We start from the raw sequence: 23,709 nt of genomic DNA, 5'->3' as shown, positions 1-23,709 counted from the left end.
GGCAGAGGGATCAATACGTTCAGGGTCATCCTCCACTACATAACAAGCTCAAAGACAGTCTGCACCACATGAGATGCTGTCTCACCGAAAAAACAACAAAAGATTTGTAAGCACTCATGGATACCAGACACTGGATGCCTCTCGCTAAAGATAAGCCTTGGGAAACAGGGCTGTCTCTCCCTGAGACACAGAAAGGCTCTGGAGTGCAGCAGGCATGCCCCACGGGCTCGGAATGAGAGTCCTTGGGACCTGAAGTTGAAGGCCTACTCTACCACCATCTTCCTTCTGATAACACAGGGACGCTAACACTGTCAGCTCCTGGAGCTCTATAACAGGCAGAGACACCTGAGCTTCTCGGTCTACGGAACTGTGACTACAATGGCTGGCTGTGCACTCCAAGGCCTCTTAGCGTGCCCTGCGCCACAGATGTAGCGTGCCGGAAGCTGCCTTGCTCTGCTCCATCATGTCAGCCCTCTCTGTGGGATGGACCGTCTTCATTCGTGACTATGGATGGAAACTTTAAGGCACTGTTTGGGGGAATTTCCAGCTATGAGCAGTTCTCGGAACCTTTTCTCCCGACACCTGGCATAGAAACTGGTTGTCAACAGTTCTTGGCCGAATTTACTCTCCGCCACACTACTAAGCCCTCTGGCCACAGCTTCCTTCCTTCTCTTCAGCCGAAGCCTCCCCAGTTCCTTTCTGCCCTCTCCAGCCTCAGCCCTCCAATCCTTTGTCACCCAATCTAAGAAGTAACAAGATTTGTCCTTCCTTCTGTGTTCAGTTACCAGGTCTAAGAGTATCATCCTTATTGACTTAGTTATTTAGAAACAGGAGCTTATGGGCTGGAGAGATGGCTCAGTGGTTAAGAGCACTGACTGCTCTTCTGGAGGTACTGAGTTCAAATCCCAGCAACCACATGGTGGCTCACAAACATCTGTAATGGGTTCTGAGGCCCTCTTCTGGTGTGTCTGAAGACAGTATACTCACATATATAAAATAAATACAATTTAAAAAAAAAATAGGAGCTTACAATGTAATCCTGGCTCACCTGAACTCCATTTATAGATCAGTTTGTCCTAGAACTCCATATGTAAACCAGGTTGCCCTCAAATTCAGAGTTCCACCAGCCCCTGCCTCTGGAGCACTAGGGTTAACAGATGGGCCACACCAGGCTCTCTAACCTTTTATACTGAGCCCTCTTTACATCCCACTGCCACGCCTTAGCTCCAGCCTTGATCTCTGCCAGGCTCATGCCTGCACTCCTGTCCTACCCATCCAGTCGACGGGTACAAATCATCCCTCTCAGCCCGTCCATCACCTGTGTGTTAAGGCCCCTGGTGACTTAAGTCGCCTTGGAGATAAAACCTGAACTTGTGTGTATTTAACAGCTAAGGTCCTCTATAAGTAACCGCAGCTGGCTCTCCAGCCACATTTCGCACTCCTGCCTCTCCAAGCCCTCAACCCACTCACAATGAAACTATCGCCCTCTTTACCCCTGACCCTGTGTGTATCTAAGATTACGCACCAATTTCTATCAGCCTCTGGTAAACTACACTCACCTTTCCACTTCACCACCCAGCTCAGAACCACCACTAAAGCTGCCTCCGGGCCTCTCCTAGATCCTCGCTGATGCTGCTTCTCCTCCACACAGCCCATGTTATGTTCCAGCAGCAGCAGGAGGAGGAGGAGGAGGAGGAGGAGGAGGAGTGCTTTATCTGCTCAGGCAGCTTGTGGGCCCTCTTTTTAATCAGTTCTTTGTTTACGCGTGTGTACCTGCATGAGTACGCGCCTGTGTTAGGAGTGGAGGCTAACTTGTGGAGTTGGTTAGTTGGAACTCCTTCTGTGATGCGCCTGTGTTGGGAGTGGAGGCTAACTTGTGGAGTTGGTTAGTTGGATCTCCTTCTGTGATGCGGGGCTCAGGTTGTCAAGCTTGGCAGGAATTCCTTTCTCTGCTGAGCCTTCCCTACATCTCAGCTTTGAGGCTTGCTTTTATTTTTTTAGATTTATATTTTTTAACCTGTTTACTATTTATTTATTTTTGAGTCAGGGTTGTTCTATGGAGCCCTGGCTGGACTAGAATGAACGATGTTGACTAGGCTGGCCCTGAACTCCCAAAGACCTGCCTGCCTCTGCCTCCCAAGTGTGAGGTTAAAGGCATGTACCACCACGCTCAGTCTTAAAATTTTATTTTTTAAATTTTAAAAGTATTTATTTTATGTATATGAGTATTTGACCATATCACATGTGTGCCTAGTGCCTGCAGAGGCCAAAAGGTGTCAGATGCCCTAGAAATGGGGTAGAAAATGGCTGTGAGGTATCATGTGGGTTCTGGGAAATGAAAGAGAAGCCAGTACTCTTAACAGTTGAGCCATCTCTCTAGCCCCAAGATTTATTTTACGTGTGTGTGTGTGTGTGTGTGTGTGTGTGTGTGTGTGTGTATCTAGAAGAGGGCATTGATTCCCTGGAGCTAGGTTGTAAGTGGTAGTGAGCTGTCTGTAGGTGCTGGAAACTAAACTTGGGTCACCTGTCCAGCACTCTTGTCTTCTGTGACAGGGACTTGCTGAACCCACTGGCTCTGCTTCCAGTTTCTGGGATCCCAGCACACACAGCTCCTGAGCTTGCGTCTGTGCAGGTATTTATCACAGCAGAGCTCTAACTAGCCCAGCTGACTGAGAAGTCTTGCCTCTTAAGCTAGACAGGCAGAGGACTCTTTCCTGCAGCCCTGGCTTGCCATAACAAGTGTTCGTACTTGGCCTTTGATAATGAAAACTGAACAAAACAATCCTCATTGGGGCCATTTCTTTTTTTCTTTTTCTTTCTTTTCTTTTTCTTTTTTTTCTTTCTTTTTCTTTTCTTTCTTTTTCTTTTTTTTTTTTTGGGGGGGTTTTTTTTTTGGTTTTTGGTTTTTTGGATTTGGTTTTTTCGAGACAGGGTTTCTCTGTATAGCCCTGGCTGTCCTGGAACTTACTCTGTAGACCAGGCCTCGACCTCAGAAATCCTCCTGCCTCTGCCTCCCAAGTGCTGGGATTACAGGCGTGCGCCACCACAGCCAGGCATTGGGGCCATTTCTTAGGGCAGATCTCTGAATTCCTTCCTGAGGACTACCGGTCATGCTTACACTTGAAGTCACTTCCCACTGAGAGCCTAATTGGTTAGTCCTAACCACTGCAGCTCGATCTGGGTGTGGAGAAGTATGGAATCAATCAATCTTCCTTCCTTCCTCTTTAATTCTGACTCTGCATTAACATCTTAAACAACAACAATCTTCCCACACAAACCTTACTTTACAGATAATGTTGCCTTTTTAAGGCCTCTTCTTAGCCTGAAGAGCAGTATAGCCAAACACAGACCACAGAGCCTGACTTCAAAACCTCCGAGCACAGTGTACATTGGAATTCAGAATCTGGTGCACTTTAGAATAAGACATTACCTACACCACTTTGATAACAATCCCAGTAGAAGCTGAGACACAGTGCAACTTATGAATAGTAATGCTATAAATAGACTCCTATCGGTAAAAGGAAGTTTTGCTGCCGAATCTGGCGTGAGCCAAACAAAAATTCTTGTCAGTGCCAAAAGCTTCTGGGAGTTCGGAAGTGCCAATGAAGTAGCAAAGACGATGCTAAGTGGTGATGGCGCTGAGAGCGGCCAGCTGTATCACCATGTGCTAGAAAGGACCGTGAATCTATGCTCACATACACGGCACTCAGAGACCAACCCCCATCTGTAGATGACAGACACATCACTCTGGTTTGCACACAGCTTGCCCGCAGGCTTCTCTAGAAAGTGACCCTTCACTGAGCAATGGCAGGTGGTGATGGAACCTCTAAAAGTTGAGGCCCCTCGTGGTGATTGGGTCAGCTGGAGATACCAGTCTCAGAAGGGAGTAAGGGTGTTTTTGTGAGACAGCAGTTAATTCCCTCAATGGCTAGTCACCACAGAAAGAACCACCTTTGAATCTTTCTGGCATTATGGTGTGACCTCTTCTTCTACACGCACTGCCAGACACTGTTGAATGGACAGCACTGCTCAAACTTGGACCTGTGGCCACCAAAACTGTAAGCTAAAGAAATATCTTTAAAAAAAATAATCTTAACTAAGCCGGACAATGGTGGCACACATATTTGGTTCCAGCATTTGGAAGACAGAAAGAGGAAAATCTCTTGAGTTTGAGGCCAGCCTGGTCTACAGAGCAAGATCCAGGACAGACAGGGCTACATAGAGAAACACTGTCTTGAAAAACAGAAACAAAACAAAACAAACAAACAAACAAAAAATAACTAAAAAAACTATCATTTGCCCCATCTCTTTCCTCCCTCCAGACCCTCCATTTGGTCTCCCCTCCTCTTTCAAACTTAGTCTCTTTTAAAAACTTTTCTTTATATACCTTGCAGGATCAGGGTTTGGGGGTTGTGTTTTTTGTGAACGGGCTGGCCTCAGACTCACAAATCCGCCTGCCTCTTCCTTCTGACTGCTGGGATTAGAGTTGTGCTGGTGCCTTCACAGCCAACCAGAGATTTTTCAACAATATCAGAAACTAAAGATCTATAAGCAAAGAAAATCCAGAAGGTGGGAGGCAGAGGCAGGCGAATTTCTGAGTTCGAAGCCAGCCTGGTCTACAGAGTGAGTTCCAGGACAGCCAGAACTATACAGAGAAACCCTGTCTCAAAAAAAAAAACAAACAAAAAACAAAAACAAAAACAAAACAAAACAACAACAACAAAAATCCAGAAGGGCACAAAGCAGTTATCTAATAATGGTCATTTCGCTGTGGTGATCTTTTTCTCTGATTATCTCTGCTCTCTTTTTCATTTTGTTTTGGCTTTATTTTTGAAGTGGGTCTCTAGGCTAGTCATAAACTCAGTAGGTAGAAGAGAGTGACTTTGAACTTCGATCATCCTGCCTTCATCTACAGAGAACTGTGACTACAGGTGTGTGCTGCTACATCTAGTCAGTTTTTAAAGGGCTATGGATCAAATGCCTGGCTTTGTGCACTTGAGGCAAGCACTCTCCCAACTGAGCTGTTGAGGTTTGGTCTGCTACTATGTACAGTAATGCTAATACTGGCCCCCCAAGTTGCCCCCAAGAGGAGATCCCCACATATACCAAGTGATGCTATGTAGCCTTGCCTCCCAAGTTATCCCTGATCGGTCAATAAAGATGTTTACAGTCTATAGCTGGGCAGAAGAGAGGTAGGCAGAGTTCGGTTTGGGCTAAGAGTATGAACAAGAGGAGGGAGAGGGGAGAAATAAGGAAGAAGACATCATGGGTCGTGAGAGCATGGCCCTGAGGGCTGGCCAACTGGAATAGGAGCAGCCCAGGCAGAACGTGACCAGTTCTATCTTGGGATTATTGACAGGGATGTAATGTAGACAAAGTAACATAGAGGGTTGATATCTGTCCAGCTCTAATGCTTAAGGCTTATTAAAAATATAAAGGTTTTATGTCTTTTATTTGGAGATTAAATAATCAAAGATAGGGTAGAAACCCCCATTTAATAATTTCTACTTCAAAAAGTACGGTGGTGGCGCACGCCTTTAATCCCAGCACTCTGGGAGGCAGAGGTAGGTGAATTTCTGAGTTCGAGGCCAGCCTGGTCTACAGAGTGAGTTCCAGGACAGCTGGAGCTACACAGAGAAACCCTGTCTCAAAAAAAAAAAAAAAAAATTTCTACTTCACTGAGCCATATCCCCAGCCTAATCTGCGGTTTACATATTATATAAAGACACAGGCTTTGGAGTCAGAAACTTAGGTTCTACTACCTCTTACTGTACATGACCTAGAACAACCTATCTAACCTAAAGCCTTTGCTTCTTCCACCAAAGAAAATCAACCCTATCTTCCTCCTATGGTTACTGTCCTTTTCCATAATTAACTTGAAGCTATCCTTCCCTCAGTAGCCCAGGTGCTCTATAAGTCAAACAATGCCCAAAACTACAAAATATAGATAGGAGACAACATCTCAGTACAAACTCTTGACGCCAGTCTGTACAGTCTGGACTTAAAAAAAAAAAATTATTTTATGTATATGAATACATTGTAGCTCTCCTCAGACACACCAGAAGAGGGCATCAGAACCCATTACAGATGTTTGTGAGCCACCATGTGGTTGCTGGGAATTGAACTCAGGACCTCTGGAAGAACAGTCAGTGCTCTTAACTGCTGAGCCACTTCTCCAGTCCCCAGTCTCGACTTTTACATGAAAAGTAAAAAAAAAAAAAAAAAAAAAAAATGTATACTGAAACCCAAGTCAAAATATCCTATTTCTAGGCTTGTAAGATGGCTCGGCTGGGTAGAGCACTTGCCAAGCAAGCCTGATGACCTGAGTTCAATCCCTGGAGCCATATGCAGGTAGGAGAGAACTGACTCCATACCATCCTCTGACCTCCAAAGGTGCACTGACATACCTACCCACCCCCACCCCCACCTATATACATATATACATACATATATATATATATATATATTCACCTAAAATGTGATTACAACAAACGGGAAACTCAATTTTTAATTTTACTTTATATAGCCGGTAGCTGACAGCTATCATAACTATCGGTGCAGATTCCGGCCTGGTGCCTCCTCTGAGAATGGCCATACATCATGCTTGGTCACTGTTAGCAGGGCCATTCAGCTCAGTCTGCCTCCATCTCCCTAGTCCCACAGGATGTTCTACACTGGGGCGGGTCCCAGGGAAAACTGAGACTCCACGTCTATGCTCTCCTCCTGAGCTCTCAGGGCTGTCAGCAGCTCCCTCCGCCCCTCTGACCTCGGCTTTGCAATCCTGCCATCCACTCCCGCTTCCTCTGGGGCCCCTCTTCATCCTCACAGTCGTTGTTCTCCAGGCTACCACCTCTTCATTTGCAACCACTGAGCCTAAGAGATCCTCCCACTTCTCCTTGCCCAATGTAGTCTCTGGTCTTGGCCACATGAAACTCTGATTTCATCTTTATGTTACAAAACTTTCAGGGTTAGATGATGCCCGCAGGTTAAGGCCAAAACTGGTTCAACTGGCATCCAAAGCCCTTTGCAGATTGGCTTTATTCTCCCTCATTAATCCACCACCCAGACATCTCAATCTAAAAGGACAGGTTCCCACACATGCTGCACTCACTCCTACAACAGGAAGTCCCTCCGACCTTCTGGCCACCTCACCTGTAGAACCCAGCATCAACTCCTGCCTCCCCATTCACAAGCCTCCGCTCACCCACATGTGAGCTTTCAGTAGGTGTTTCTGTGAATTAATTCAGAGAGCCTTAGCTGGTACTTTAAGAGACATTAGAGGAAAACCTCAGGTTTTGGAACAAAGCTGGGTATTTTCCCAGTTCCATGCATTACATCATGTGAAACCTCAAGCAAAAGACAATTTGTTTCCTCATTTGTAAAGTGGTACTAGTGTGACCAAGAAGCCAAATGATGACCAAATGCATAGCCATGATGGCTCGGACTTGAGCCTGATGCTGAAGGACTCTTCAAAGCCAGCCCTGAATTCATGTGTTCCAGACCAGAGCAGGCCACAGAGGAAGAGCCGGTCTCAAAATAAAGAGTGCAATGTCCGTACGTCACAGGCACTCAAGACATTCTGTTCCGCTCTTTTCCTTATTCCCCATAAGGACTAACCCCCAGGGTGTTGGATGGCGCCAGCACACAGAAGTGCTGGACTATATGCCTTACAGGCTGGAGGGATGGCTCAGTGGTTAAGAGTCCTTGCTGCTCTTGCAGAGAAGGTCTGGGTTTAGACCAGCAACTACTTTGGGATCTTGTAGAGAATCAGGCACAGATGAAGCTCACAGCCACCTACAACTTTATGAGACCAGATACTCTCTTCAGGCATAAGGGTGTATCTTGCCCCGGGCCCTCTTCCGCCCCCTCCCCTCCCACTTCCCTTTCTGTTTCCTGGATGCCAGGGAGTGAACTACTATGTTCTTTCAGTAGGATGGTTTTGTTTTACCAGAAGTCTAAGTCTAAAGCAAACAGAAATTTTTAAAAAAGAGAACAAAGGGGCTGGAGAGAAGGCTCAGTGGTAAAGAGCACTGAAGAATGCCCTTCCAGAGGTTCTGAGTTCAAATCCCAGCAACCACATGGTGGTTCACAACCATCTGTAACTAGATCTGGCGCTCTCTTCTGGTGTCCGAAGACAGCTACAGTGTATTATACACATATAATAATAAATAAATCTTTAAAAAAAGAGAGAGAGAGAGAACAAAGAAGTGGGGGGCCGGGGAACAATGGAAGCAGCTGATGAACTTAAATCTCTGAAACCATAATGAGCCAAAATAAATTTGTGTATGTGTGTGTGTGTGGGGGGGGGGGGGGGTGCACATATGTGTGAGTATCCTCAGCAGTCAGAAGGAATTGGGTCTCCTAGAACTGGAGTTACAAGTGGCTGTGAGCTGCCCAGCATGAGTGCTGAAAACTGAACCAAGGTCCTCTACAAGATCAGCAAGTGTTCTCAATCACTGAACCATATCCTGGCCCACTTTAAGTTGTTTTCCTCTGGGATTTTGTCATGATAATTAAAATAAACAATAAAAAAACAAAAAATAAACAAACAAACTTGCTGGGCAGTGGTGGCACATGCCTTTAATCTCAGGATTTGGGGATCGTTAGCAGGTGGATCTCTGTGAGTTCAAGGCTATCCTGATCTACAGATCCAGGATAGCCAGGGCTACATAGAGTGACTCTGTCTCAAAAAAACAAACCAAATAAACCTCAACATACTCCCAAGATAAGATTTCCTTCCAGAGCTCTTCTCATTGTTGTTAGGGACTGGGTCTCATGGTGGACAGGAGACTGGCCTCTACCTTACAAATTTACTACATAGTTGAGGATGGCCTTGAACTCCTGATCCTTCTGCTACCTTATGTATGTACTACCACGCCTAGCTCCTAGAATTTTTATAGCACAGTATTAGGGTCCATAGATCACAGTCATTGCTTAATAAATTACAACTGCTAATAGTAATTGTGGCACATTCTGAACCAAATGGTAAGACTTTAAACTCCACACAAACCTCAGACTTCCCATATTTCTTCTTTAGAGGTCAAGAGGACACTTATAATTAATTATTTTATTGTTATATTGTACTGTTATGCAAGGCCACTTCCATGAACACACGTGATGCACTTTGAGCTCACACAGCCAATGCCCACCTCTTCTCCTCCTTCCTCGCTCCCCTCAGTCCTCTTCATTCTCCTAGTCCTTCTACTTGCCATCTATTGTTACCATCTCTACACACAGGACTTTATCCTTATAAATCTAGGAAGCACAAAAGAGACCCACAGGATACTTGGTGTGTGTTTGGTGCTCACATGGGTCCTCTTTGAGCTAGGATCTCTTAGTGACCTGAAGCTTGTGGATTAGGCCAGCCTGGCCGGTAAGTCCCAGGGATCTGTCTCCCTCTGCCTCCCCAGCACTGGGATTAAAGGGCCCAGGCACCAGGCCAGCTCTCCAGGATGCTAGGGACCTGGCTTGGGCTTATGCAGCAAGAACTGAGCTATTCCCCAGGCTCCAGTATTTATTTTCCTGGGAATGATGTAATTCTACTTTATGACTTTCTAGTAGCAGGTTGGCCTTCAACTCCCAATCCTTCTGCCACCATGCCAGACTTTGAATTTATTCTTTTTTTTTTTTTTCCTTTTTTGATTTTTCAAGACAGGGTTTCTCTGTGTAGCCCTGGCTGTCCTGGAACTCATTCTGTAGACCAGGTTGGCCTTGAACTCAAAAATCTGCCTGCCTCTGCTTCCCAAGTGCTGGGATTAAAGGCATGTGCCACCACTGCCCGGCTTTGAGTTTTATTTTTTTTGTTTGTTTGTGTGTTTTGTTTTTTGAGACAGGGTTTCTCTGTGTAGCTCTGGCTGTCCTGGAACTCACTCTGTAGACCAGGTTGGTCTCGAACTCAGAAATCCGCCTGCCTCTGCCTCCCAAGTGCTGGGATTAAAGGCATGTGCCATCACTGCCTGGCTTGAATTTTATTGTTATAGCAAAGGAAAACTTTGTGTACCCAGTACACAAAGCTAGCAGTTCTTTTTTTTTTTTTTAAAGATTTATTTATTTTATGCATGAGTGCTCTATCTGCATGTACACCTGCATGCCAGAAGAGGGCATCTGATCTCATTATAGATGGTTGTGAGCCACCCTAGGGCTGCTGGGAATTGAACTCAGGACCTGTGGAAGAGCAGCCAGTATACTGCTCAACCACCCGAAGCCCTGAGCCATGTCTCCAATCTGACTAGGAGTCCTTAAGTGAATTTAATAACACAGGGCACCAGGCATGAATGGAAAGAGTCCTTTGTTACCCTTTGAGCCTGCCCAAACAGTTATGGGTTTGTTTGTTTGTTTGGGCTTGGTTTTTGTCTTTTCTGAGAAAGGATCTATGTATAAAAAAAAGTACCACAAAACCAGACCTGGCAGTACATGCCTGTAATTTTAGCACTTGGGAGGTGGATGCAGGAAAAATCAAGATTAAAACATTTAAGGAGGTATAGGGGGAAGACAGAAACTCAAGTCTAAAAACCACATTTTTTTTCTCAAAGTCTTGAATCCAAAATCTGGTGTGTTCCCTAAACAAATGACAGTAGGTAAAGAAGGGCTAAAACAGGCAGCCACGCTGTCAAGGAAAGGCTCTGGCACAATCATGTGACACAGGTCAGGGGTGATGGGCTACTGGAGATGACTTGACTTTTCCTCCAGGCTCGCTCTCTTCAGCCGGCCTTCAGTTAACTGTCTGTGGTCTGGTGTTAGGTGCCGAAAGAGAAGTGGGAAGAGCAAGCCAGGAAGCTGTGTGTGTGTGTGTGTGTGTGTGTGTGTAGAGCAGTTCACAAAAGGGGCAGGGGGGAGGGGGAGGAGGAACGGAGGGAGGGAGCATGCTCTGTATGTGAAGACTATAATTTATAGTTTCCTCAGCTCAACCAAAGGCAGACTTTTCTTCTTCCTTTAGACATAGCCTCAAGCAGCCCAGGTGGACCTCAAACTCTTTCCTGATCCTCCTGCCTCCACTTCCCAAGTGTTTACAATTACAGACTTGAGCCACACCTTGCTGGCTCAGACAGACCCCCCCACCCCCCACCCCCCAACATACCGATGAAAACTGCCAAGGACAGCAAGTTCAAAAGTTCAAGTTTATAAACATGAAGCCAGGGCCAAAGGAATGACTCTTGCTGCTGAGCCTGATAATCTGAGTTTAATCTCCAGGACTCACATGGTAAATGGAGAGAACCTCCACACTTGCCCCGTGGCACATGAATGTGTGTGTGTGTTTGTGTATATGCATATTTGTGTGTGTGCATGTTTGTGTGTTTGTGTGTGTGCATATGCAGGCATGTGTGCATTTTTGTGTGTGACACAAATAAATAAAATTGTCAGAAATTCAGTGTAGTTGGTCATGGTAGAACACTCTTTTTTTTTTTTTGGTTTTTTTTTTGGGGGGGGGGTGGATTTGATTTTTTCGAGACAGGGTTTCTCTGTATAGCCCTGGCTGTCCTGGAGCTCACTCTGTAGACCAGGTTGGCCTCGAACTCAGAAATCCGCCTGCCTCTGCCTCCAAGAGTGCTGGGATTACAGGAGTGCGCCACCACCGCCTGGCTAGAACACTCCTTTAATTACAGCATTGGGAGGTAGAAGCAAGTGGATCTGTATAACCTCAAGGCAAGCCAGGGCTACACAGTGAAGACCTTGTCTCAAAAAAAAAAAAAAAAAAAGTCAACAAAGAGGTAAAAAAGGAACAGGGCTTTCACCAGAAACAATAAGCAACCTTTGAAGTGCATAAAGGTGAGTTGTGATTCAGGTGAGAGTAGAGGCGGTTGCGCAGCAGAGCTGAGGCATCTGAACTCACACTGGGGTGTGGAGCACTACTCACCCCAGACACAGTGGGATGTGCTAGGAGGTGTATGCTAATGGAGGGGGAGGGGAATCTGTGCAGGTAGGAAGGCAAGGGCTGGAATGTGGCTCAACTGGAGAGCACCAGCTAGCACGAGCAAAGTGGCTCGATGGTCAGAACTGAAAAATGAAAATTACAAAAATAAAATAAGTAAGGGAAGATTAGTACGAAGCCACTGCAATTGTCCATGTGAGAATGCCAGGCAGTGGTGGCATAGGCCGTTAATCCTAGCACCTGAGAGGCAGAGGCAGTCAGATCTGAGTTCGAGACCAGATTGGTCTAAAAAAAAAAAAAAGAAAAGAAAAGAAAAGAAAAGAAAAAAGAAAGAAGCTGGGTGGTGGTGCTGCACGCCTGTAATCCCAGCACTCTGGGAGGCAGAGGCAGGCGGATTTCTGAGTTCGAGGCCAGCCTAGTCTACGGAGTGAGTTCCAGGATAGCCAGGGCTATACAGAGAAACCCTGTCTCGAAAAAACCAAATCCAAAAAAACAAAAAAACAAAAAAAAAAAAAGAAAGAAAGAAAGAAAGAAAGAAAGAAAGAAAGAAAGAAAGAAAGAAAGAAAAAGAAGAAAGAAAAAAAGAAAACTTCAAATTTTTGTAATGTGAACAGACAGAGGCAATGCTACAGTTAAAAACGATTTTGCTCACCAGATGTGAGAGAGAAGAATCCAGGATAACCATAAGAGTTGGAACATAGCTGCATAGACCTACAATCCCAGCATAAGGGAGCCTGAGACAGATTTTACCGGGAGTTCAAAGCCAGCCTGGGCTACAAAAAGAGCTAGGGATCTGCCTGGGCTATCATGCAAGATTTCTGTCTGATAAAGAAAAACATAACTATAAAATAAAATGGCCATGGCTTTCAGTGGTTGCACTGAGAGAAAAGAATCAGGAGGTGAGGTGAGGGGAGAGACTGTGACAGCAGGCAGCACACAAGCTCTGTGATCCCAGCAGATGGGAGCTGTAGGTGGGAGGACCACGAGTTCATGGACATCCTCAGGAGCTCAAGCCTAGCCTGAGCACATGAAGCCCCATTTCCAAAACAGGGAGAAGAGACAGTGGGCAAAAACTTGGCTGAGTGTAGCAGCAGTCTGCATCACGTGTAATCAGAATTTTGGAAGGCTAAGGCAGAAAGGATCTGCAACTCTCAGTGGGAAGAATCCACTCCTGGATAGGCTCCGGGGCCACCAGGGTCTAAGCCTTGTGGGTAGGCATAGCCAACGCCTGAAGCTTCCCAAGCAAAAGTACCAAGGAAGGAAGTCAGCATCCCTCCTTCCAGGAAGCAAACTTTTACTCCCATTTCACAGAATTTACTCCCAGCTGGGCAGTAGTGGCCCATGCCTTTAATCCCAGCACTTGTGAGGCAGCGGCAAGTGGATTTCTGAGTTCAAGGCCAGCCTGGTCTACACAGAGTGAGTTCCAGGACAGCCAGGGCTACACAGAGAAACCCTGTCTGGAAAAAACAAAAACAAAAAAAAAAAAAAAAAAAGACAGGATGGCTGTGCATGTTGTGAGCCCAGCATTGGCAAGAAGGGGCTGGAGCACAAGAAGACTGTTGGGACTCAATGGCCACCAGCCTAGCAGAAAACCAGTGAGGCTCCAGGTCCAGTGAAAGCACTTGTGTCAGGAACTGAGGCAGAAATTGAAAGGAGGGCACCCCACACCCTCTTCCAGCCTCCGCACTCCAACAAAGACATCTGCACACTCGCACAGGAACACACGCAGGCACACCACATATCCACACAAAGAAAAAATAAGGAAAAGAACAATCAGAACAGGTGACTTGTTAGAGCATGGTTTTTCATTTTTCAAATACCCGGGTCACTGACACACACACTTTGTTTAAATCCTTATCAAAATGCCAAGAATGAAAGTCTCTCTCCTGTTAATATTTGCTAACTTCAGTCCATAGATGGATCATCAGTAAAGTCTACAAAATCATGAAAGGATTTCTTCCACTCTTTTTTCTAGTGCTGGGGATTTGGGGCCTTGCACATACTATGAGCTGAGATCTGTGTAGCTTCCCAACTGAAGACGGCTGACAGACAAGAGGCATTGTGCCTGGCTACTTCTGGTTTTGTTGGGATTTTTTTCTTTTTTGTTTGGGTTGTTGTTGTTACAGTGTATTTTAGGCAATACAACAACAATGTACACACACAGAGTCAGAGTCTCTACCCCAACACTGTCCTTCCTCTAATAAATATTGATGCTTCCCTCTTCCTTAACTGTCAGGCCTTGAGGATTTCTGCTTAGCGTGCCACTCCTAATTGAGTGTCTGTGGGTCCAGACAAGACATTCCAAACCAACCATTTTGACAAGAAAACAATTATTAAGGAGAAAGTTTGCCTGCTGTAGAAGCACAAGGTTGAATAGGACAAGCAAAAAATGGAGACAGATACAACAAAAGGAAGAAACTGAGTATCATTTTGTTCTGTTCAAAGAAACAAGTGACTCAAAATAAATTAATTTGTTTAGGAGCCTGAAGAACTTCCTACAGCGGTGAGCATGATATGCAGGGTTTCCATCTCTAAGATAAACAAAAGGCAAATTCATCTTCCCCACAATGAAAGACTGTATCAGTAGGTCACACAGGTTTAACTTATTAATACAGACAAAGCCAGATGAAAGAAGCAGAAAAGCAACCCACAGGCTATTTTTCTAACATTCTCTCAGGCTCCAGCTCTGCTAATGTAGGTTACCCTTCATGTTACCCTGAGATATAAATAGTAGTCATTTCCTTTCACAGGCCAAGCAGAGTTTAATGCTTTGCTTCCTGGGTCCAGGGGAAAATATTTGTAACATACTTCAGTGAGAATTTGGTTGCAGGGCTAGAGAGAGAGCTCTGTCAGTAAGGTGTTTGCTGCAAAAGCATGCAGACCTGACTTCAGCCCCCTTTCCCCCACCATGTAAAAAGCCAGAGCAATGGTTTCCACCTGCAATCCCGGACCAGAGAGGCTGAGACAGGATGAGTGCTGGGACTCTATAACCAGTCAGTCTCCACTAATCAGAAATACAGACCAATGAGAAACCCTGTCTCAAAAAAACAAGCTAGATGACTCCTAGGAAACAATACCTAAGATGATCTACAGCTTCCAAATACACACACACACACACACACACACACACAGAGTCACACTTGAGCTACTAAAAAGCTGCCTAACTTTGAATCACCTAGAAGAAAAGTAAAAGAACCTATTTCAAAACACCAAAATGTGTTAGGTGGTAGTGGTGCTCGCAGCACTCAGTAAACACAAACACAGGCTGCAGATGGATCTAGGTGAGTTCCAAGACAGCTTAATCTACAAAGTGAATTCTAGAACAGCCAGGGTTACAAAGAGAAACCCTGCCTTGGGAGAAAAAAATGTTATTACCACTTTGTTGGTTTTTGAAATTCCATTTATTCCTTTATTTATTATGAATTTGTGTGTGGAAGTCAGTGTGTGACGTGAACAGGCACATGCTGACATGTTGCCTGTGTGTCAGACAGTTCTCTCCTTCTACTGCGTTAAGTTCCAGGAGGCAAACTCAGGGCACCATGCTTGGTAGCAAGTGCCTTTCTTTACCTGATGAGCTATTTTGCTGGACCCCAGCTCCTGTTCTTGTTATTGCCATTTGGTTAAATCCCATGGGATTTCAACTGTTTCCTTTCCCATGTATCTTCCAGAATACAACTCCAGGACTCTGCCACGAACGCAGGCTAAACATTGGTGAACGTTTTGCAAAAGGACTTGGACAATACTGAGCCCCGTGCAGCATCCCCAGTGGGGCTATATGAGTTACAGAGTCCTTCGGCTGCCAGATAGCTATAATGAGGCACTTCTTCCAAGCCACACTCTGTTCTTATTAAGGAAGGAAAGAGCATCCCAAAGTTAAAAGCGATCAGATAAGTAACAAAGCAAAACAGCTACTCTTTGAAACAGCAACCAGTCCAAAATCAAAATAAGACCACGATGTTCCAGAAACCAAGAGCACCAGCCACTGTGATTCCACACCACAGCCCAGCGCTGACACATCTGTGACCTGAAGACACAGACTTAGTCAGAAACGAGCTCCATCTCTTTTTCCTACTACAGTCCCACCAAGCCACCCTGGGACTCTTGATTAAATCTTTGTGTGATAAGTCTGCGTGTGCATATACAGTCCTCACTTCCCACCTCCCTTGAGAAAAAAATCTCTTAATCAGCCCTGAATACAGACAGCGAGGTAGGTGGTCTTCGAGCTTCCAGAGATTCTCCTGCCTCCACTCACCACAAGAACCCTGGGCTTACAGATGCCCACCACATGGTGTCTGGCTCTACAGGGGACCCAGGGATATGAACTCAGGTCCTCGTATTTGCAAGGTGCGCACTTTACTCATTGAAGTGTCTCCCTAGCCTCACCTTAGCACTCTTGAATTCAGCTGAAATTAACCAAAGAAAAGGAGTTTTGGGGAAACAAAAATCACTAAAGTGATATCTTCTAACAAGGCAAAAGAATGGGATGAGCGATAGGTTCGATTTGCCCCCAAACTCTCAGACCTTCACGATGCTTTTGTTTACCCTACAAGGACCATCATGCTGCTAGACTGACCCTATGGCCCCTCAGCTCTATGTACACACTAGCCTAGCAGACCTTTCTTCATCAGATTGTCAACTCCTGAAGAATAGTTGTTTGCTTTTTAATCCATTGTTGTTGGGGTGTTTTTGTTTGTTTTAATGAGATGGGGTTTCACTTCCAAGGCCACCGGCCTTGTGTTCACTGGCATACCTAACCAATGGCTCTAACCTCCTGGTTCCTGCCTCCACCGTGCACCTGCTGCGATTACAGGCATCTGTTATGCACCTGGCTACCAACAGCACTGGGAAACTGCATTTTGCCTTAGGTTAGTTCCCTGGGTTTTGGGGAAGTGGGTATTTTGATGGTTTACACATAGGAAGAATCAAAATCCACTACTTGTTTCCACTGGGGCTGGATCTACTGGTGCATTCAGAGGTGGTTCAAAGGGTTCTTTCCATCTCTTAAAAAAGAAGTGACTCTCCGTTAAGGCCAGAGCAACTTTGGAATCAGAGATGACCCAAACAGAAATGGGTGCTTGGCTTGGTACCATCTCCAATCATCTACTATTGGGTATTATGATGAGGATGAATCTTTGGAATTAAAAAGTCAAAGCAAAATCTTGACAGTAATTCCTCTCTAGGATACGGCCAGTTTTTCCTTTGTGAAGTGAGATGAATGCTTCTGCGACCGGTGCACATATTTCACCCTGGGGCAGATAACTCTTTTCAGAGCTGGCTGCCCTAATTTCTCATGGTCTCATCTCTCTCTACTAGAAGAGCTCCCAATAGCCCAGCTCTAGTGTGTGGGCAAAAGGCAGAAGCCACTTTTTTTATACAGTCACTGTGCCTGTTCTCCACTTAACTGCATTTCTGGTAGCAGGTTGTAAAGGGCAAGAGAGGAGGTTAATCTTAAACGCTCACCAGTCCCCTTACCACAAACCTCATGGAAACTGAAGCGACAGCCATACAAGTGAGCTCTGAGATAGCCCAAGAAAGATGCGCACTATCTACACCACCAAGGGCTTCGGTGGCATCTTGTGGCAGTTTCAAGGAAGGAAAGGCAGAGGAAGTCCTCTGCTGCCTAGTTTCCTCTCGTTTTACAAACTCTTGCCCAACGTTGTCACCTCGCCCCAACTCCTCATACTTTTCAAGCCTCATAATTGCGAACGTCCTAGCCCATACTTGACAAGGCTACTTGACAGACTTTCGATGCTAGCAAAGCACGGACAGGAATGACAGAAATGGGTACTAGTGATTGCGCCAAAGCCCTTAGGAGCCTGGTACTCCATGGACAACACCCTGGGGAAAACAAACGCCAGGGAGACCTAAATCACAGGGCTGACCCAAATTTCAGCCCCGAGCCTCTCCGTCCCTCTGCAAAGGACAATACCTTGTTCAACAATCAGCCTTTGTGCTGCACATTATCCACTAAGGGATAAGTGGCAAAAACCTAGTTAGTTGAGTTCACCTGTTCACCTGATCCCCGCGGGCCTCCAGTCTCACGGTAGCCAAGGCTCCCTGCACGCCAGCTACGTGCACAGGGCCACACTGTCCCAGCGGCAGCAGAGCACGGAGAATGCTAGCACACTCCACGCATCATCCGAAGACAACTCTGTCACAGTCGCGCACACCCCCACAGACACACACACCACCATCGAAAGGCCAGCACTGAGGAACTACCTCGGCTGGAGAAACCGAAACACCAAGGGGAGTAAGCAAGCAGCACGAGGTCACACACCCGGCCACCAACGGGGCTTCCTTAACCCCTGTGCCTTAGGATTCCCGGGTACCCGCTAGTCACCGGCCTGTTGCCCTCACGCCGGGCGGAGAGTAACTTCCAGGCAGAACTTGAGCCGCAGCATCCCCGCCTTGCCGATGGCCAAGACCTTGACCTTCGCCCCCACGCAGCCATCTGACGGCCCGCCAGTCCTCCCAAAAGCCCAACACCGTAGCCCCGCTCCGCAGCGACCGCCCGACCTGCACAGTCGCGCTCCCGAGAGCCGCCTCCTGCCGACATTTCCCAGTCTGCTTCCTCAAGCGCTTCATCCCGCCGCCCGCCGCGCGCGCTCCGTCCTCGCACAGGCCCGCCCTCATGCACCTCCTCTGCCAATAGAAATTCCGGCTCCTCAGTGGCTCCGCCCCAAAGCAGAAGGTAGCCAAGGCCCCTGAGGCAAGTCATCCTCCAATCCTCGCCGTGCTTTCCGAGACTGATACCTGCCTCCTCCAATGGGCGCGAACCCACTCCGGGTACCCGGGTCCGAATTCCACTCGCGCGGTTTGGACGACTCAGCGTCGGGTTCCGCGCACCTGTGTCTGGACAGCCATAGGAACTCGGGATCCGGCGTCTCAGGGTCGAAACCTATGTCAGGGACAATAGAGCACAAACTGAACCACGGTTTGAAAAGGCAACTGCACTTCTGTAAGATTGTATGTGTTGGAGACTCTCCCAAGCCCGCTTCCCTCCTGCTCAGCTTGGATCTGAAATCCAAATGCAATTAACAGAAGGGAAGACGAAAATTCTCTGCCAAAGCAGGACTGCTTCATTATCCAACAAGCTTTATTAGGTGGGGAATTATTATCCTAATTTTGTAGAAGAGGCAACTAAGTTCAGAAAGAATGAATGCAAGGTCACAAAGTGGAGACGTAACCAGACATCAGCATTAAAGAAGAGACTGGGAGATTTAACTTCCCCGATCCTTCATCTGAAACTTCCTAGCCACTACAGACAAATTAGAAATAAGCTATATTACATGTTACTTAATATACTATTAAGACAAGCCCTCTGGGGCCAGGGGATGCAGCTAGGTAGGACTGCTTGCCTAGTGTGCGCCATCAAGCTGTGGGTTGGATACCCAGCACCATATAAAACTGGTGGGTGGCCGGGAGGGGGGCACATACCCGTAATCCCAAACTCAGGGGGTAGAAGTTGCCAGGTGGGGGGACCAGAAGTTTAGGATCAGCCTGGGCTACACTCGTGTAATCTCAGGATTTAGGAAGGAAGAGTGTGAAACCCAGGCCAGCCCCAGCAACATGTTGAAACCTTGTTCAAAAATAAATAAATAAATAGATAGATAAATAAATAAATAAAGACAACCTTCTGGTACTCTGAACCCAATGGGCATCACCCCCTCTAGAAGTTCTTGAGCAACCTCTGCTTCTGACTCAAGCCCAGTTCTGACTCTAAACTGTAGCATTAACCCTTCTTGCTAAACCCTTCTTGTCCTGCCTGCTCAGCTTGTATAACTGCATGAACCAGATCCAACTGCACCGAGGAGACCTACGCTCAAGTCCAGGCACTGCTTTCAAATTATTTTCAATGTTACTTACTACTACTAACCCAGATCCAATCTTACGAGATCCTCACAAAACTCTTAGATTGTTAGGTAAGTCAGGCTTATCTTTCTATTTCTACTGTACAGACCAGAAAGCTAAAATCTGAAGAAGTAAAAGAACCATCCACATTCACATACGAAAGTGGCAGAGATGGGGTCTCAACTCAAACTGTGGCATTTTTTGTGTCAAAAACCTACTTGTTACTTCAACTCATGAATGGTCTCAGGGTAAGTTTCTTACATTTGCTGTGTCATCTTTTCATCTTTTCTTTTCTTTCTTTCTTTCTTTTTTCTTTTCTTTTTTTTTTTTTTTTTGGATTTGTTTTTTTTGAGACAGGGTTTCTCTGTGTAGCCCTGGCTGTCCTGGAACTCACTCTGTAGACCAGGCTGACCTTGAACTCAGAAATCTGCCTGCCTCTACCTCCCAGATTGCTGGGATTGCAGGTGTGTGCCACCACCGCCTGGCTTGCTTTGTCATCTTATACAAGACACTTAAAAGCCCCCCCTCCTTTAAAAAACAAAGTTTTAAATTGAGAGATGGTGGTGTACACCTGGACACAGAGGTCCACCTGTCCCTGCCTCCTGAGTATTGGGATTAAAGGTGTGTGCCCCAATACCTTGTCTTTTTAATTGCAGAATTGAGATCAATGGGAAAGACTAGACTATTGGAGTTCCTAGAACTGGGGGTGGGGGGTTATCCTAAAACTTGGGTCAGAAGCTTACTCAACAATAAAACGGGAAATCTACTCCTTACTCTTATTGCTCCAGAAATGAAACAAGATAACCATGGTTTGTTTTGCATTGTCTAGATAGCTAGGGAGATGTCTCACTCCGGTAGGTTTCCAGTTTGAAGAGAACTTACTCCTTTCATCACCTGCTGTTTCTTGACTGAGGCACCACTCCACCTCAGAGGGTTAATGAGGAGGACAGCCTCCATCTGGAGCTTCATCCTGGACCCCAATCCCTTCATACGGAAAGTGCAAGCGTTAGCTGCTGGGTGTTCAAGGATCCATCCGTTCCTGTCACCAGGTTCCTTCCTAAGGAAGCCCTGTCCTGAATGACAGTCAGAGAAAGAAGAGTGGGTACAGGACTTCCCTGCTGGTTACCTCAGACAGGGTGTGGAACCCCCGAGGAAAGAGCAGGCGAGAAGTCTGCAAGGCAGACACTAAAAGTGGCATATCCTTAATCTCCCTCTCTCTCTCTCTCTCTCTCTCTCTCTCTCTCTCTCTCACACACACACACACACACACACACACACACCTCTTGAAATAATTCCTTTGACTGCCTAAGTCCTTCATTCGCACATACCATGCACACACACACACCTATCTGAACAATGCACTCAGCAACTTCAGAGCCACCTCAACCTCTGGTCTCTATGGGATACACATAAACCCATCTCTGAACAATAGTGTTAGTTTTCCTACCTCTGATCTCATTCAAATTTAGATAGTTTTCTATTCAATCTTATTCCCAATGAATCTATGTATGAAGAATAGAAGGGCTGACCTGGCCTGAACTAGTTTGGGTAAATGGGAAGTTGGGCAAAATTATGTCCACTGGTAATATTTTAGGGAAAATTTCTCTATTTACCACTTTATGCCTATGCATAATTGGGAATACAAATGATTAAGATCAGATGTATTGGGCTGGAGAGATGGCTCCGTGGTTAAGAGCACTGACTAATCTTCCAAAGGTCCTGAGTTCAAATCCCAGCAACCACATGGTGGCTCAAAACCACTGTAATGAGATCTGACACACTCTTCTGGTGTATCTGAAGACAGCTACATTGTACTTACATATAACAAATAAGTCTTTGTGCCAGAGCAAGTGGGGTTGGGGCAAGCAGCGCTCCTGAGTTCAATTTCCAGCAATCACATGATGGCTCATAACTACAGCTACAGTGTACTCAGATACATAAAATAAGTAAATAAATCTTTTAAAAAAGATCAGATGCATTATGGGAAGGGGTATGCATAGTAGAAAAAAATGAATATATGACTTAACCTACCAATCAATCAATCAATACTAGACCCCTTAGTAACAAATCCCTCCTAACACTAGGTGATATCCCAGGACCTTGAGTCGACCTTGACAGTGTCTCCCTCCATGATCTACACTGTGCCCTTGCTCCACTGATGCTAGCTTGCCTTTTGTGCAAATCTGTGTGAGTCCCTCTTTTTGATTTTTTGAATAAGAGGACAAGAACCTGGGACACTCAGCCTGGACCCTGACCACAGATGACAACACCATACTCTCTGCTCATCCACTCAGCAAATATCATTTCCTGCCTAGTGTATACAGACAGTGCTCTGATCAGTTGGATGAACTTGTCAACACAGCCCAAACTCATGGCCCCCGTGGTACCTTGGGTCTCATCTGAATGGTCTCCTTACTTTCTCTCTAACCCATCTTCCCAAGTTCCATGACCCTCCACCCATCCGGGTGGTGGTTGGTGGCGCACGCCTGTGATCCCAGCACTCTGGGAGGCAGAGGCAGGCAGATTTCTGAGTTCGAGCCCAGCCTGGTCTACAGAATGAGTTCCAGGACAGCCCGGGCTATACAGAGAAATCCTGTCTCGAAAAAACCAAATAAAACAAACAAACAAACAAACAAAAACAAAAAAACAAAAAAAAAACCAGTTTCTTTTATGGGAATGAATGTTTTGCCAGAATCTATACATTTACACCTCACATATGCTAGGATATAAGAAGGCCAAAAGAGGGTGTCAGGTCCCCTAGAACTGGAGTCACAGACAGTTATAAGCTATCGTGTGGGTCCTGGGAATTGAACCCAGAGCCTCTGCAAGAGCAGATAGTGATGTTAACAGCTGAGCCAAGTGTCCAGCGCCCTGAGCCTTAGGCTTTATGTCTGAACCATGGTGGCCCCCACCTTCTTATTGTTCTTCTGCTGCCCCTGCTCCAGGCTCTCACTGCCTTCCACACCTGTCACCAGTGGAGGTATGGAAAGTGTGTCTCAAACTTTCAAATCTTCCTGGAAACTTTTTTAAGACCTCTCCACAAGCTACAGGGCAGAGTCCAAGCATCTCTGGACTTTGTTCCTCTTCGTGAGCTGCCCTTGGCTGGCCTTGGCTGGCCTAGCTTAAGGCTCTCCACACCTGACCAAGCTCAGTAGCACCAACTACTGCTCCAGTATGCCCAATGCCCTTTCTCCTCCTTTTGCCTGATTTGGGGGGTGGGGGAGGTGCTTGCTCTTCCTTATAGTCTGAGCTTCAACATCACCTCCTCCAGGAAGCTTTCTCTGAGCTGTTTACATGAAAAGAAAGACACAGGCCAAGGAAGCTCTCAAGGAAAGCCTCAGGGTCCAGAGGGCATGTAGGCAATCCTGGTCTCACCTAGGAAGAACCCACCTTGCCAGCTTACTAGCCATTCAGGCAGGCAGGGCCCTTGTCCTCGCTAAGCCTGAGTTCCTTTATCTATAGAAGAGACATGATAATACCAACCTCATAAGGTATGGTAAGAATTAATGGTCTTAGAAAAGAGTCTAGCTGGGGAACACCTTTAATCCCAGCACTTGGGAGGCAGATTCTCTGTGAGTTCAAGGCCAGCCTGGTCCACATACTGAGTTTCAAGACATCCAGACCTATGTCTACTGAGACCCTGTCTCAAAAATACTGAGGGGGGTGGGCAGAGAGAGAGAGAGAGAGAGAGAGAGAGAAGAAGAAGAAGAAGCAGAGAAAGAGAGAAGAGGCAGAGAAAGAGGAAGAGAGAAAGAGTCTAAAGCATGACACATCAGTGGTAAACTTTATATATGCCAGGTGATGGTGGCACATGCCTTTAAATCCACCACTCAGGAAACAGTGGCAGGTGAATCTCTGAGTTTGAGGCCAACCTGATCTGCAGAGCAAGTTCCAGGACAGTGAAGGCTATACAGAGAAACCCTGTCTCAAAAAAAAAAAAAAGTTTGGAGTTTGAAGAATTTCCAGTCTGATACTTCGATGTTAGGGAT

The 23,709-nt window shown here is 46.1% G+C and overlaps 1 protein-coding gene across 1 annotated transcript in view; it reads right to left on the bottom strand.

Moving 5' to 3' along the window:
• Positions 1–23,709, bottom strand: part of Inpp5b (inositol polyphosphate-5-phosphatase B) — a 64,261-nt gene that overhangs the window by 33,983 nt on the left and 6,569 nt on the right. Inside the window, 2 exon segments of the mRNA XM_052177303.1 lie at positions 18,386–18,566; positions 18,568–18,767. Coding sequence (XP_052033263.1) covers positions 18,386–18,566; positions 18,568–18,767 — 381 coding nt within the window.

This window comes from Apodemus sylvaticus, chromosome 3 (genome assembly GCF_947179515.1).
Source record: "Apodemus sylvaticus chromosome 3, mApoSyl1.1, whole genome shotgun sequence".
Classification (NCBI taxonomy): Eukaryota; Metazoa; Chordata; class Mammalia; order Rodentia; family Muridae; genus Apodemus; species Apodemus sylvaticus.
Note: the sequence above shows the minus strand (reverse complement) of the source record. Positions and strands in the feature narration are given on the sequence as shown.